The 15760-nt window shown below is 31.1% G+C and overlaps 2 protein-coding genes and 1 non-coding gene across 3 annotated transcripts in view; 2 read left to right on the plus strand and 1 right to left on the minus strand.

The window, feature by feature from the left end:
• Positions 1 to 15760, plus strand: part of LOC144836012 (peptidyl-prolyl cis-trans isomerase H-like) — a 176684-nt gene that overhangs the window by 157182 nt on the left and 3742 nt on the right. The gene's annotated exons all lie outside the window — the stretch shown is intronic.
• LOC144835973 (lisH domain-containing protein ARMC9-like) lies at positions 159 to 15657 on the minus strand. Its single transcript, XM_078691122.1, has 27 exons — positions 15569 to 15657; positions 14954 to 15039; positions 14715 to 14837; positions 14144 to 14320; positions 13293 to 13541; positions 13037 to 13052; positions 12555 to 12646; positions 12189 to 12263; positions 11825 to 11911; positions 11323 to 11360; positions 9766 to 9874; positions 9305 to 9403; positions 9110 to 9200; positions 8079 to 8202; positions 6866 to 7005; positions 6315 to 6385; positions 5819 to 5893; positions 5256 to 5349; positions 4780 to 4832; positions 4564 to 4674; positions 4238 to 4272; positions 3800 to 3830; positions 3307 to 3409; positions 2817 to 2860; positions 2378 to 2448; positions 1739 to 1896; positions 159 to 1094 (listed from the first exon to the last, which is right to left on the minus strand). The coding sequence occupies exons 2-27, from the start codon at positions 15029 to 15031 to the stop codon at positions 1081 to 1083; spliced, it is 2358 nt and encodes a 785-aa protein (XP_078547248.1). The 5' UTR covers positions 15032 to 15039; positions 15569 to 15657; the 3' UTR covers positions 159 to 1080.
• LOC144836537 (U2 spliceosomal RNA) lies at positions 7673 to 7864 on the plus strand. Its single transcript, XR_013611361.1, has one exon. It is a non-coding gene; the product is annotated as a U2 spliceosomal RNA (small nuclear RNA).

Here is a 15760-nt window from a genome sequence, read left to right on the forward strand (position 1 = left end):
ATAATGCGTTCTGTCATTTAATACATTAAGGCCAATTTACACAGGAGTGGTAACGGAAATAAAAATATAGAATCTATGTTATTCCTTATAACTGTTTAACATAAAGCACTGAGGATAGATACAGATTCTACCACGTGGGACAAGCTACGCAGTTTTTTTCCGCTTAAGTTACCGCTCGTCTGTGTAAAGTGGTCTCTGTCTCATTTTGTTAATAATACTAAGTAAATCAAATTCACATTCTATTTAAATTTCACACACATCTATCTAACTCATTACAAATAATACTGTTTTAATTTATATTATCTATTTAGATATATTTCAATATATCTTTTTAGATGTTACTAAATTAATTAATAACTTAGATAATTTTAATAAATAACTTTAGGGGCCATGAATTAACAAGATTAAGGTCAAAGGTCAGTGACTTTTATATGGGTTTAAAAGGACAAAATATGATGTCCTATGATTTGGAGGTCACAAAATAAATACAACTTTTGCAATTACATTTTGTTTTTATGCTTGTAGGCCTACCTGTGCAATTATTTAGCAAGCTAAGATTATCACCACTAATTCACAACAATTCATCATCATAGGTTTAACAACATAGTATTTTGCTTGTAACAAAAATTAGGCATTCTTTAAAATTAGTAACAAGGAATATAGATAGAGGGACTAACAGAAATGTCCCATAATATGGGTGTTCCTTGAATAGAGGTTGTCTGTATTGTTAAAACATATATTTCCCCTCGCTAGCTTCACAGAAGTGTCCCCTTAATTGGAGTGTACCCTGAATGGAAATGAGGGGTTCTACTATAGCTATGATTATGTTGTCTTTTAAATATATTCACATTCATTTATTTCAATACCATTTTAATGTAAACCGATAAAATTATATATTTTTATTATCTACTGTACATTTAATTTTGTTTTGTCTTTTTCAATATATAAATTAATTTCACTTTAAAAACATTTTGAATTAAATTAATATTACTAAATAATTATACTAAAAATACTGTAATGTAAATTTTTAAAATTTGTTCCTCAATTTTATCCAAACGGCTAGTTCCAGTAATAACAGATTTACTTCCTTTTATCTGTGGATAAATTAAAAACAGTAATTTTATTAATTATTAAAAAGAATGTATATAATAAACTAAGATACGTATAAAAATCTATTAAACAAAAAATTTTTTTGCACAAATCCCAAGAAAGGAACTAATTACAGAATGGATAAGTCTCATTTTAGGCTTAGGAAGTGGAGAAGAAAGAGTGGAGACTAGGTCAGGATTGAACACAGATCTTGGGATAAGAAGGCAAGCATGTTAACCACCAACCTATAGCTCCAATATTCTTATATTTTTGTTTATTAAAAAAAACTGTTTAGAGTAGTTATCGTATCTTACTTCTCTGCTTGGTTATAGATTTAAAATCGATCTTTTCCACAGACGAGCGAGGCAACAGTTATAAAAATATAGAATCTATGTTATTCCTTATGACCATTTACACACAACGTGGAGAGGACAAACGGTTCCTGCTCGGGATAGATACAGATTCTACGTGGGACAAGCTACACGGTTTTCTGGTTACTGTTACCGCTCGTCTGTGTAAATTGTCCTTAAGCCTCAAATGAGACTTAGTTTATAAGCATGATAACTTATAAAATAGTTTATCCATCCTGTAATTGATTAATTAAAAAGCAAAATGACGAATCAAAAATGATATAGCTTTAATAACTTACTTGTTTTGTTTCCTCCACTAGGCGGCCTGGTCTGAGGTAAAGAGTCAGACAGTTTAGGCATTGGAACAGGGGTCATGCCCCTACTCACTGGGCGACCTCCCTCTGGTGTCCTTGGGATCTTAGGCCTAGTACCAAAAGCTGCGTTGTATTCAGAATTACTGTCAAATAAAACACATGTGACACTGTATTACAGACTTTGCTAATAATAACTGTATATGTAGAGATACAGTACATAGAATCGGGTGAATCTTCCAATAAAGTGTAAAGTTATGTTTAAAGATATATTGTCTACTTTAAAAAATATGTTTTTTTTGTTTTAAATATGCCATATTAGTATCACATAATAATAATAACAACACTTTGACAAAAAATTGGATAAAAAAAAATATTTACATGAAAAAAACTAATTTAAAAAAAAGTCAAATTGTTTTGTCAGACAATAGGTTTTTGATTAAAGTGTAACCATTTATTTTGTATTTTTATATGTGAAATCATTATTTCTGTTCATTTTTTTTACACTTACGGAAGTGATTAAACTTAATTAAAACTGCAAAATGGCCTATTCAATGTCTGGTTTTGGTAATCTTAATTGTTCATGCTTTGGGGGACACATCTTTAAGATTTGAACAAGGTACTTACTGTCTTCCATTTTGTGGAGCTGTTGGTTTCATGGGAGTTTTATCAACGGCAGTCACAACTGGACGATCCGTCTGTAATAATATATTACAATCACTTTTATTAATTCTTTATGCCATTTAAAAAAATTACTAAACTAAGTAGAACACCTCCTTTATGACACCTCTATTCAGGGAACACCCCTATTAGAGGAACACACCTATTAGGGGACACTCCTATTCAGGGGACACTCCTATTCAGGGACAAGCGAACAAGAGGAAAATTCAAGGGACACTTGTTGGGTCCCAAAGGTGTCTCCTTAATAGAGGTTCTACTGAAGTACTAAATCTATATATTAGAAGTTTTTAGAAACAATATTCAAATGATTTGAATCCAGGAATTTCAATTGTAAGGCAAGCATGGAAAGACCCTGCTGTAGTGCCACCTATCCAAACAAACTTACCCCAAGTTCATTGGCTAGTATTTGTTGAGCTTCTGGATCTTTTTCTGAAATGAAAATATAATAATTTAATATAATATAATGAACTCGGACCTATACACATATCTGCTAAAAACTGTACAGAGTGGCGAACGCAAGTTAGAAGCACGATGTCAAATGACAACTAGTGTTTAAGAAGAGGAATAATTTCAAAAATAAAAAATACTATAGTAGAACCATTATTAATGGGACACCTTGGACCCAACAAAGAGGTCCCTTAATAGGGTGTCCACTGAATAGGGGTTGGCCACATATATTACTCCCTAATTGTTTGATTCACTGGTGAGTGTCCCTGTCTCTGGGGTGTCCTAAATAGGGGTATTACAATGTAATTTATATTTCAATAAAATTTATAAAATACATCAACTATTTGTTTCGTTGATTTTGTTTTTTAGGCTCAAGCCATGATCATTAAAAACAATTTAGTTACAATATTATAAGAAAGTTTTCATACTTAGGTTGAGCGGCGGTGGTGGCTGTGTTAACTGACCAGCAGAAGTCTGTGATGAGGGTCGGCTCCCTCCACGACTACCAGAACGAGTTTGCGGTCTGGAATTCTACAGATACAGTAAAGGTTGAAAAACTAAATTAAAAATATTTTACAAACTTGAAAATAAAATATGAGATGGTAAATGAAGAGAAAAATTACTTATATATTAGAATATTCAATTTTAAATTCAAGTTTTTATTTTGGAATCACTGGTTCATAAAAATTAAACATACGGTAATAATTATTTATTTTCTGTCACATTCTTCAGCAGGAAACCTGCCATTAATAGAATGGATTACAAATATTTAAAACAAAATAAAAACTTTAAACAATATCACATATCTTATTACAAAAACATTGATAACTATTTTAAAAAAAGGGGGTCAATTACATATAAATTTTAAAAAAAATAAATAAATAAAAAAGACATACAAAGAATAATCACAAATATAATTACCTGTCCATTCATGTTAAACTGTTGAGGATAACTAAAAAAATAAAATTAGTATGGCATAACTTTTGTTTATTTATAAGACGGTGAAATACAATGAACTGGTTTTAGAGCCTTTATGAATAATTTTTTTCTTATTCTTATTCTTTATTGCCAATCATAAAACAAAAACAAACAAACTACAAAGTAAGTGACAGGAAACACAAAAGGAAACTAAATCCCTATGAGAAGAGCCTGTGAATCCAAGATACCAAGTAGCACATAAAGATAATAATATATATTATATATATATATATAAATATATCAGAAAATATCCACACAAAAAGTATAAAAAAAACCATTCACAAAAATACAAGAACAAGCAGAAAAGTAAAAACTCTTTACACTGAGTAGAAATTCATTTTTAGTTATTTATTATGTTATTTATAAATTTTGTTTTCTTACCTATAATTTGATTGATTTGGTCCATCACCGCTTCCCTACAAGGAAAAAGGAAAAAAAAAATATTAATAAAAATAACTATCCAAACATTCATTAATAGAATTTAATTTAAAATTTTGTTTGTATTAATCCCAAATTCAAGAAAACTCTGACAGATGAATGAGCGCCGTTTGGTGGCAGCACTCGACACGAAGGGACCCTTAGAAAAAGAAGAAGGAAGTTGTGGTATGTGTTGTCTACACCTGTGCGCAATTCAGCCCAGTAGGCCGCAAGTCGCAGATTATTCCCCCATTCACTACTTTTGAAAGGTGAAAAATAATTTGATTTACCATCATGTAATGAGTATATAACAGTTTGTCTCCCGTCAACTCTCCCGAGCGAGGGCGCAATAACTCCTTTTTGTCGAGGTCAGCTTCCATTGAGTCTTGATCAGCATCTTCCTGTAAAATAAATAAAAAAGAAAATTTGAAAAAAAAATTGAAATTTTCTTTAAAATAGTAGAAGTTTACAGAGAATTAGTAACAAATTAGTTTTTGTTATTATACTTCATTTTCATCCTCATCTTCATCATCTGATTCAGATTCCTCGGCAACAGCATCTAAAAAAAATAAAAACAGAAGAAAAAAGGATAAATGACATCAATTGTAACTATACTTTGTATATAAAAAAATAGAAATGAAATACAATACATACAAGTAAGAATATAAACAACATTTCAGAGAAAACAAATTTTTTGTTCTTTTTTCTTTTTGTTTAACCATATGTGAATTCATCCTTCTTAAAGGTATATGTAAATGCTTTAAATAAACAGTCTTTGGAAGTGGAGTTGTAATTTGTCATTAGAAAAAATCCTGACATATGACAGGACTTAAACCCAGGACCCTTGGATTGGTGGCCAAGCATCATAACCACAACTCCATAATCAAAAAGTTCATTGATTATTCAGAATTTATTTTAATTGAGAATGAGGCCAGTCTGTTGAGTTTTTGTATCATTTGGGTTTGACTAGCAAAGCACCAACCTATATTAAGTTTCTTAATGATATAATGTAACTGCCTGTTGAGATCACTATCTGGCTCCTCCTCCATAAAGCATTTTAACATGTCCTCCAATCCCTGCAAAATAAATAAATAAACAACATTGTACACAAACGGGGGCATTTCCAAGGGTATCGCTTGATTTAGTTCACTTTTGGTTTTCCATGTCTCATATTTCTTGCTGTTATTTTTTTTATACCTGTATATTTTATGATGAAGCGCTAGTGTTGCCGAAAGCTCTGTAAACTTTTCTGGCTGTTTTACTTTATCGTTTTGATTTAGCTTTTTGCTTACTTTATTTTGTTCTCCATTGAGATCGAAGCCACTGATACCCTCAGCATTATCGCTTTTCAGTAATTTGCTTTTATATATTTTATAGTTATACTTTTATAATGTCCTTGTTTTTAAATGAAATAAATTGGTATTTTAATCATGGAGTAATGTTTAAAAATCTTAATTGTTTTGCCATACCTTTCATGGTATTGAGTGCTGCTGATGTAAAAATGGTATTTGTCATTAAATATTATTTAAAAAAAACAAGTTTTACCATTTCTTTTGCCTCTTCTCTGATCTCAGGCAAGTCTAACAGACTGTACAGTGTACCATTAAGAAACGGTTGTATCTAATATAAAAATTAATACATCAGAAATATAATATACACAGCAAAATATATTGAGAGAGTTGTGACTGCATTTTCTGTTGTGTTGTGTTATATGTCTGTGAACATGGTGCCGTGAACAATTATATTGTAACTAATTGTTGTGAAGTAGTTTTTTAGTAGAAAAATATTCTTTTAATTGTTAGATGCACCTTGCGTGCCACTGATACAAAAGTGTAGTACCAATCAATTATTTATTATCATATTGTACATTAATTAAAAAACACAAAATATTTGAAAAACAATGACTTTCCATACATTCATTCATCAGTGGAAAATTACTTTCATTTGCATACAAAATATACATAGAAATTATGATATACTAATTAAAAGTTATTAGAATTTAATACAAAAAAGGACAATCTAATTAATATATAAAGCATACCTCTTGGTGGTCAAATATATCCAGTAGAACTTTTAATATTTTCCCTTTCATTTTTATGCATTGCCTCTTACCTAATAGAATAAAAATATATAATAAATTGGGAATAAATGAGAAGATATGTATATAGTTTTTATTTATTCAAAATCCAACAGTGTTGAATACAGAATCGCCATACAATATAAAATTTGATTTCATAAAAATATATATTGAACATTTAGGAAAACAAATTTATTATTATTTAAAAAATAATATATTATTCTCATAGAAGTTTCTATTGTATTTTGTCCCCCAAAAACATGATATATAAATAAAAAATAAATTTTAATTAATTTTAAAATTTATTCACTTTTGAAAAAAAAAAACCGAAAGATTAAGATTTTACAATTATAAAAAGACAAAGTAAATGCAGTTAAATTTAGCAAAAAAATTAATTGTATGAAAAATTGACTATATTTTGCTTTGAATTACAGTTTTTTTCAGGTAAACATTACCAGTATGATAAAATATAATAAAACCAGCAGCATTTATCCGAATAAATACACAAAACTTACCAGCAGTTCTTAAGCATAGGTTCATTGTTAACGCAGCTGAGAATTCTAACATATAATCTGATTGGTTCTCATGTTCCTCAAGGACAGAAACCAGCCAATCAACAAGGCCGTTTTCTATCATAGCATTTTGTGGTCCACGTCTATAAAAAGAAATTACAAATATTTTTTTAAAAGTTATCATGCATTCTTATATATTTTTCTACAGTAAGTACATTTTAAAATACATTAAAAAAAGAAGAAAGTAAAAAATTATTTGAAAATACAGTCACACCATGGAGGTAAATAATAATAATTTTTTACCTCCATGGTCACACAATAATAAAAATACATTGTAAGATAAAATCTTGAACTATTAATCAATAAACACATTACAGTTTTGTGTCTTTAAAAAAAAATATATAAATGATTTATTTGTTTTTTGTACTATAAATAAATTTTTATCTAGTAAATATTGTATTTGGGAATTCTATTGTTGTACAAGAAAATCTAATTGTTGCACAATGAATACTCAATCATGCATGACTGAACGACAAGCACAATAATCAATGAGTATCAGAGGTCAGATAAAGGTCAAAATTTACATATGCTTTAAATATGTGTTTTCCAGCATTTTATACTTATAATTCATTAAGTTATATTTTATTAAAGACTATTACATATTTAAAAAATAAATACAATATTTTATTTTAGTTTTTTAGATAGAAAAACTAAACTTTTTGTATGGTTTTTGAATATTTCAATTTTATGACACTACTTTATCAACATAGCATTTGGTCATATATATACTGAAAGATACCAGTACATGGTATCGCTTCTCGGCCTTTTGGCTAAGATCATGTGTAGTATCTGTTCTTTTCAGCTTAATATCTGAAACGCTGCTCATCGAGTAGCTTCTATATTAAACTGATTTTTGAACCTAGGCCATGGAATAGGAGCTTGCTCCATCCTGGCCACGGGTTGGCCTGGTATTGCAGTACCTCCAGGATCGGCCCATCCTCTTCGGAGGTAATAACAAACCAAAAACAGAACTTCTTTTCTCAGCAATTAATTTTTTTTAAAGGTATCCATTACTTCTTAGGTACTGAAGGGGGTTCTAGAAGGATCTTACACATTTTTTTGTTAGCATTAAATAAACTTAATTATGGCCTCCTTGGATGTTGTGTCATATTCCGCAACTTGTTTAGCCATAAAAACATGTAGTATTTAAACTAACCTCAAACTGAGTTTCTGCATTGCGCCAAGAGCATTCTCTCTAGTTATCAATTCAAGCTTCTCATCTTGAACTACTTTTTTCAACTGAGTAACAATACGTGGTTCAATAGCTAGATAGGATCTCCCTGGAAACCAAAACACAGTAAAATCTTAATGCAGGTATAGATATGTCTCAATAGTTGGATAGGATCCATTTGAATATAATACCAAATATATATTGTTTAAGGGTTTGCATGGTGAAATAAATATGTTGATATAAAGTTTACGGAACAGAACATATATCTAGAGAACTGTTGTGAGAATGACAAAAGTATATTGATTGAAACACCAAGAAACTGATACTGGTCTACATAGAGACATAAAGTAATTGGCATTTAGATTAATGCTATTTTTTGTTTGTTTTTAGAGAGTGACATACCACATACATTGCAATAACTTACACAAAACTAGAACTAAATATATGTGTACCGCAAACTTTAAATCAAGGTATATTGATTGAAACGTCGAGAAACCAAACAGTTCTCTTCAGAACTAACACAAACTTTATATTAATATAATACAGTACCAACATTTTTTTTATTACAAAATAATGCTTTCATATTTTATACATTAGTATATTTGTTTGAAAACGGAGTGTAGTTCCATTTTATATCTCCATGGTAGTACATACTGATGTGATGTTGAAGACATTATTATTAAAGATGTATTATCCCCAACAACATAAAAATTTGAAGATTAATAAAATCAGATTTTCAATAGGTCATTTTGTAGTTTTATAAAAGTTAATCACTTCCTAAAAAAAAAATGTTTTCACTTATAAAATGACAAAATAAACCGTTCAATTCAACCAAAAACAATGACTATTTTTTGCTTTAAATTACAATTTTTTCAAGTAAATAATTTTTTTTTTAAATTACATTTTTAGTCAAAGTGGATAAATATACACCATTATAATGGCATATTCAACAACAAAATTTAAAACAAAATTTTTTCAGAGGAAAATAAATATCATCACTTTTCTTCTGATCTCACCTGGTGAAAGTGATGCTAAAGCATTGATGAACCTTGACATGTACTGCTGAGCTATAAGGTCATCAGAGGTCAAGATGTTTAATAATTGTTCCTGTAAGTACAAAACATACAATAACAGAAAAATTAGAAATATTTTAAACTATTGTTTTATATGAGCTAAAACAAATTTATTATCAAAAAAAATAAATTTCTTACAAGAAGTTTACTGTCCATTCTGCAGCCTAAAATGTCATTGTTTACTAAATCTTTCACCACACGAGTGCGCTGTTCACCTTCTTCTGATTGTGTTAATCTCTGAAATTCGCAGTTAAAATGTTTGACAAATATAACATGTTATAAGTTTTTCCTAGACTTTAGCCTAAAAATGATTCTTTGTACTGTATGTAAAATGTTTTCAGTATCAGGAAAATTGTGTAATACAGTATCACATATTTATCACATGTCACACCTGTATCATAGTCTATAAGCTTAACATAATACAGGCATCACATGTATTAATACAAAATTTCCCTATGATACTGGACAAATTATGCTATATTTGACCTTGAGGGCACTATTCTTTAATAGTGCTGAGGGCACTATTTTATTAGTGTGTTTGAGAGCACCACAGTATTTGACAATATCTGTAGAAAACACTTAATATCAATCAGTTTTACCCATCGTAATGCTTGTAACAGCTTGGCTTGTTCTCTAGGTTCTGCACATACCATAGCACTCTTAATCTTAGCATAATCTAGCGAGGGCAGCTCCTCAACATTCTCTGAACTACAATTGTCAAATTAAAAAAAAAAACTTTCAGAAAAATTATTTAGCATAAATCTGGTTATCAGAGCTTAATTTGCAAACTGCGATAGAGAACAAACAGAAAATTAACTAATATATTTTATCTTTGTAAATTGTAATTATATATTAATTTTTTGCTACCGAGATATTTTTGTCACCAATATAGATAAATATTTACTATACATTTCATCTATTATAGAAAAGACCCATACTTTATCTAGGACAGCAAATTATAAAGTCATGCAGGGCTTGAAAAAAAAAATTTACTTTATTAAACCCAGGTACCTCAGATTGCAAGCCGATGAACCATTAAGCTAAAATATTTTTTTTTTCCTTTAAAAATAAAGAGAAATACAAAACAAACAACGAAGATAATTAAGCACATAGAACAAACAAGTACAGTAATTACGACCACGCCCTTGCTAAGTTTTTATTTTTATTTCATCACATAACTCAGCAATAAAAGAATGGATAAGCAAATTTAATCATATCATGCTTTTAATCTAAAAGTGTCATTTGAGGTTTAGAGGGTGGAGCAGAAACAGCTGTGAGTTACTGCTCTGGCACTAATTCAGAATTGCCTATGAGATTGCAAGGCAAGTGTGTTAACCACCAAGCCATAGCACCACTATGTATAGTTACTATTATATACTATACTACCACCAGACTATGTTTGTACATTACTACCCCTTTTTGGGACACCTCTATTAAGCGAACCCTTTCCAATGAAATGAACAATATATAAGTTTAAAACTATGGCCAACCCCCATTCAGGGGGCCAACCCCTATTCAGGGGACCACCCTATTAGGGGGACACTTTCTTGGGTCCCGAAACTGTACTGTAAATAATTTTTGTAAAATAATTGTTTTGGTACAGTATGTATCTTTTTGCCATTTATCATTAATCATAAAAATCCCTGTGTATCAGTTACTGTACAGAATAGATCTTGGAAAAAGAAAAAATTGGACCTAAAGAAAGTCGGAGTAAAAAAGGCGCAATTTCTAGAATTTAAAGTTGATTAAATAAAGAATACACAGAAACTAAACCAGAATATGTATATGTGTGTAAACTGTTTTTTCAATTGATTGCGCAGTTTAAAACCTTTAGGGAACAATGTTTTTGAAAACAGTGCATTATAGTATGTCTAAAATGCAATTATGAAGATAGTAGAACAGACAAGAGAGTCATAAGCAGAATACATTTACAAATTAATATTTTACTAAAATATAAACACATAAAAATAGCTGTATGAAAGGGCTTTTACCTTTCTTCTATTGTAGGGATTCTGATTGGATTAACGTGAAATGTTTAAAAAAGACGAAAATACATATTTAAAAATGAATCGTGCAAAAAATAAATTATTGTAAAATTAGATTAATTAAAAGAAATAATTGTGTAATAAAATATTGTGGTAAGAAGTTTGTTTTACCTGAAATGGGCAACTGAGCTTCTAACGTATTGTGCAGCCTGAAAAATTGCAATTTAAAAAAATTGATTGCAGGTATTTGGAATTGATTTTGTATAGTATAATTGGAGAGTGGAGTGGTGGGAAAGGGAAGGTGTGTGGAAAGTAGGGAAGGTGTGTGGAGAGGGGGAATTGTGTGTGGGGAGGAGGAATTGTGTGTGGAGAGGGGATTGTGTGGGGCAATGAAGTGTGTGCGAAAGTGGAAGTATGTGGGGAAAGGAGAAGTGTTTTTAGGAGTGTGTGGGAAAGTTGGAGTATGTGGAGAGGAGGAATTGTGTGTGGGTAGGAGAATTGTTGTGGGGAGGGAGAATTGTGTGGAAAAGTGTTTTGGGAGATAAAGTGTGTGGAAAAGGTGGTTTGTGTGAGGAAGGGGAAGTGGTATGTGTAAAGAAAACATAGGAAAAGTTAAGGAAATAAGTAAAGAATAGAATTTCAGTGATATTTTCAAGCAAATTTTGATATGTACCGTGCCAGGCCGTGTGGTATCCATTGATTCCCTAAGTTGGGTTGTAAACAACCTTGAGCATACTGTTTGTAAATATTCTGGTGTAACCTTTAAATAAAAAAAAATTATATATTTGTTATTAATCTAACTATTACATGATATGTAATACACATGAGATGCTGTATTACTGTATATTCCTATGATACTGGGGAAATATTGTACTATTTGGAGATACAGCACTGATTAAAATAAAATCATATATTATTGCAGCAATGTAGATACTTCAGTAGCTGCAGTTGAAAATACATGTAGAGGTGGAAATATGATCATTCTGTACTACCAAACAGTTAATTTATATAACTTTTGATGGGTCTGACTTACTCACCATTTTACCATTAATGCAGTTCTCAAGCGAATCAACTAGCTCTGCTGTTATACCAATCAAATTATGGTAATCACTCTAAAAACACAATTTAAACAACATATATTAAATGTAAATGGGGGAATAACCTGCGACTTGCAGCCTACCAGGCTGAATTGCGCACAGGTGTGGACGACACATACCCAAACTTTCTACTCCCCTAAGGATCCATTAATGTTGAGTGCTGCCACGATGCCTGTCTGTCCACAACTATATTGTTAGCATAGGTTAAGTTTTTAAAAACAGGCTAATCGCATCGGCATAATTACAAATCGGACGAACAGAAAACAAAAAAGAAGGAATCTTGCAAGAAGTCAATAGAGGGCGCACCTGTAGGTAGTTATAACGCTTCACATATCCTGTGGCTTTCTTTTCGGCATCTATGACATTCTGCTGGAGTTGTTGAAGTTGAGTAGACATTTCTGTTGGAAAAAGGTAAAATAAGACTTCTTAATTACGGTATTTAGACTTAGAGGATCATTAAATGAATATCAATAGAGGGAAATGACGAACAGACATCTGAATTCAAGGGTATAAAATCATAATAAATTGTTTGGGGCGCCAATTCCTATATGCTTAAACAAAGTGCCTACTTAAGGTTTATGTTTTAAAGATAATACTTCCTTAAAAAATAAAAACCACTAAAATGAAATCTTTAAATATTTATTGACTTAAGTGAACTGCTTAGTGTTTAAGAGACACTTAAGTGAAATTTGTGAATACAACCACTGATATGTACAATTTTATTTAAAACCTTCATATATTCCATAAATGTTTTTTAATTTAGTAAATCATAATAACAATTGTCTTACCATTTGGTACATCTTGCTGAGAAAAAATGTTAAGAAAGTATACAATAAAAAATATTGTGCCCACCTACACCATACTCTAATGCACCATTCTAAAAAAATGCACTAAAGGCTTGAAAACCGTCTATACAGTACATTTAAACACCTATACAGAGTAAATAAGGAAGCGACTTAAAAATGTTAAGTATGTTGATCGTGGCTGCAGTAAGTCTATTGTCAGTAAGTACATTAAAACTTAAATAGGTAGATCAAAGGATACATAGATTTCAAAGAGCCTAGGTTGTGGCCTAGCTGGTAGTGTTAGCGCTAGAAATTTCTCCACCCTCAGTCTTAGGTCTGGAACCCACTGGTCTAAAAACAGCTCTTTGTAGGCCGGGTGCTTGATGGGGTCTGGCACGAATGGCAATGCATAAAAGGGTAGGAATTCAGTTGTTTGGCTTAACACAGCTCCTCGTGTCTCAATAAACGATTTAAAATCGTTCATCGCATCTTCCACTTTAATTGAGCTCTAGAAAAAACAAGAAAATTCAAACCATAATATTACATGGCCTATGATTAGTCAAAAAAGCCAATCTCAGAAATGATTGTTTTTTTTAAAATTTATTTCTTGTTTAACCTGGGTTAACAACTTAGGTGAAACCAACTGTTATTCTTTCGTGCTCAGAAAGATTGAAAACGTTATATTGCCCTGGGGGTGAATTTCCTAACTAAAGCGCTGTTTACACTAACAAACTCTATGTGAAATTGTGATGTTCCCATATATGGACATGATGTCATATCACTACCGTATTTGGGTATTTCACTACCATATTTGGGCACATCATACTTTATTTGTCAAAGTAGTTGGATAGTGTAGACAGAGCTTTAACATTAAAAAAAGTTCTGTAGCACCACTATCACTCTGCTTTACTGTGGACAAAAGCTGAGTGGGTTATTATCAATGTTGTTGCAAAGGTTTATATTTAATAGTAAACAATGAGAATTTTAAACCCGGAACTACCCATTTAATTTCCACCTATAGAACAACATAAGGTGGGGTTAAACTCCAGGTTTCAAATTCAACAATTAACTGTACTTTTGATATGTCGAAAAACTTTTTAAAATATTAACCTTCTTTCCCGTTGACAACTGATAATTTATGGGAAATATTGCAAAATAAATATTTAAATAAAACTCAAGCTTCTTGCATGTAGCGTCTCCTCTGCGTATTCCTTCTGGAATATTCTCATCCCAAAATCGGAAGAATTCTTGTCGTGCTCCCATATTGAAGAGGTTCATAATATCAGTCTGAAAAATTAAAGATAAATGATAATTTAATTAAATTCTTCAGATCCTTGCCATAAATCGTACTGCAAAATGTAGATTAATAGGGTCATACTAATCTTCGCCCGCTAGGCTCGGTATTATCCAGTAGGGTTTTATGATATAAAATGTTATCAAGTACTATGCTAACATTATATTTAAATGTGATGTTTATTTGTACGTTTTATACATTTTTTATTACTATGTTAATGTTTGTTCCGAAACTAAAAAGCACCTTCTGGGATAAGTGATGTTTTGTTGTGACAAATAAAAAGTTTAACAGTATTTTAACTGATTTTAACTTATTTCTGGAAAGACCTTGTATTGTAAAACCTACACCCCCACCTTCCCTCTCTACAAGCGTTGACACACCCTTTACCTGTAAATCTTTCTTTTTCTTATTCCATGTCCGAGCGGGAGAATCTCTAATCGGTCGACTCTTTTCTTTGACCTCTTTTTCAAAAATTAATTCTGTTTTTTGAAATCCACAATATGCCAAATACTGTGGAAACAAATCAAATGTAATGAATATTATGCATGATTTATATAACTGACAACATCAACACAGTTACGTAAACGAACATGAAAATTGTGATCACAATGACGTTGATACACTACCTCTTTGACAATAGCATTAAGGTCTCCCTCAAATGCTGCGACTATGTTGCCAGAATCTCCTGGCTTTCTGGAGCCCATTTTCTAAACTGTGAAAATAAAATGATAATCAATTTCAATAGCCAAACTTGGGATGGAATTAATTTGACACTGTTTTTACTTACTCTTTTTTACTCTAAATCAGTTTTCCATATTTTTGTTAACATTACTGATTATGTTGGCCTAGGCTAGGCCTAGTAGTAGGCTATATTTAATACTCACTATCTACCCAGTAAGTAGGTGACCTTTTTAGTCTTTAGACCTCCACTATATACCGGCCGGGTCTAGGCCTAGTAACTAGACCTTCTACTAGTACTAGCCTAGTAGGTAGGAGGAGGCCTCCACGGTACTAGGCCTACTACTAGCTAGGCTGACGGCTATTATAGGATTCATCAATATAAATAAAGGAAGGTTAGCCTAATTAGTAATAAAATAAAAAAAGAAGAGAAGGTAGGCCGGCCTAGCCCTAGTATAAATTAATTTATATTCATGTAAATATAATGAAAAAGAAAGTTAACACTAAAGCTGATAAGTGATAACATTAAACGGCGCTATTAAATACTCAAATATTCTACAAACCGGCAGTAAATTTAGGTTTTTTTTCTAATTCAACACTCGATCAAAACATCATGGATGTAAATATTTTCAGTTGCCCTTCTCCACGGTCATAGTTCAGAGGTTATTACGTTTTGGATTCGTCGATTGTTTCTTAGCGCAGCTTTCCATGTGTGTAAATTAAAAAATCAATATTCAAAGCGCTAAATATAAAGG

The sequence above is a fragment of the Antedon bifida genome, chromosome 2 (assembly GCF_963402885.1).
Source record: "Antedon bifida chromosome 2, ecAntBifi1.1, whole genome shotgun sequence".
NCBI classification, from domain to species: domain Eukaryota; kingdom Metazoa; phylum Echinodermata; class Crinoidea; order Comatulida; family Antedonidae; genus Antedon; species Antedon bifida.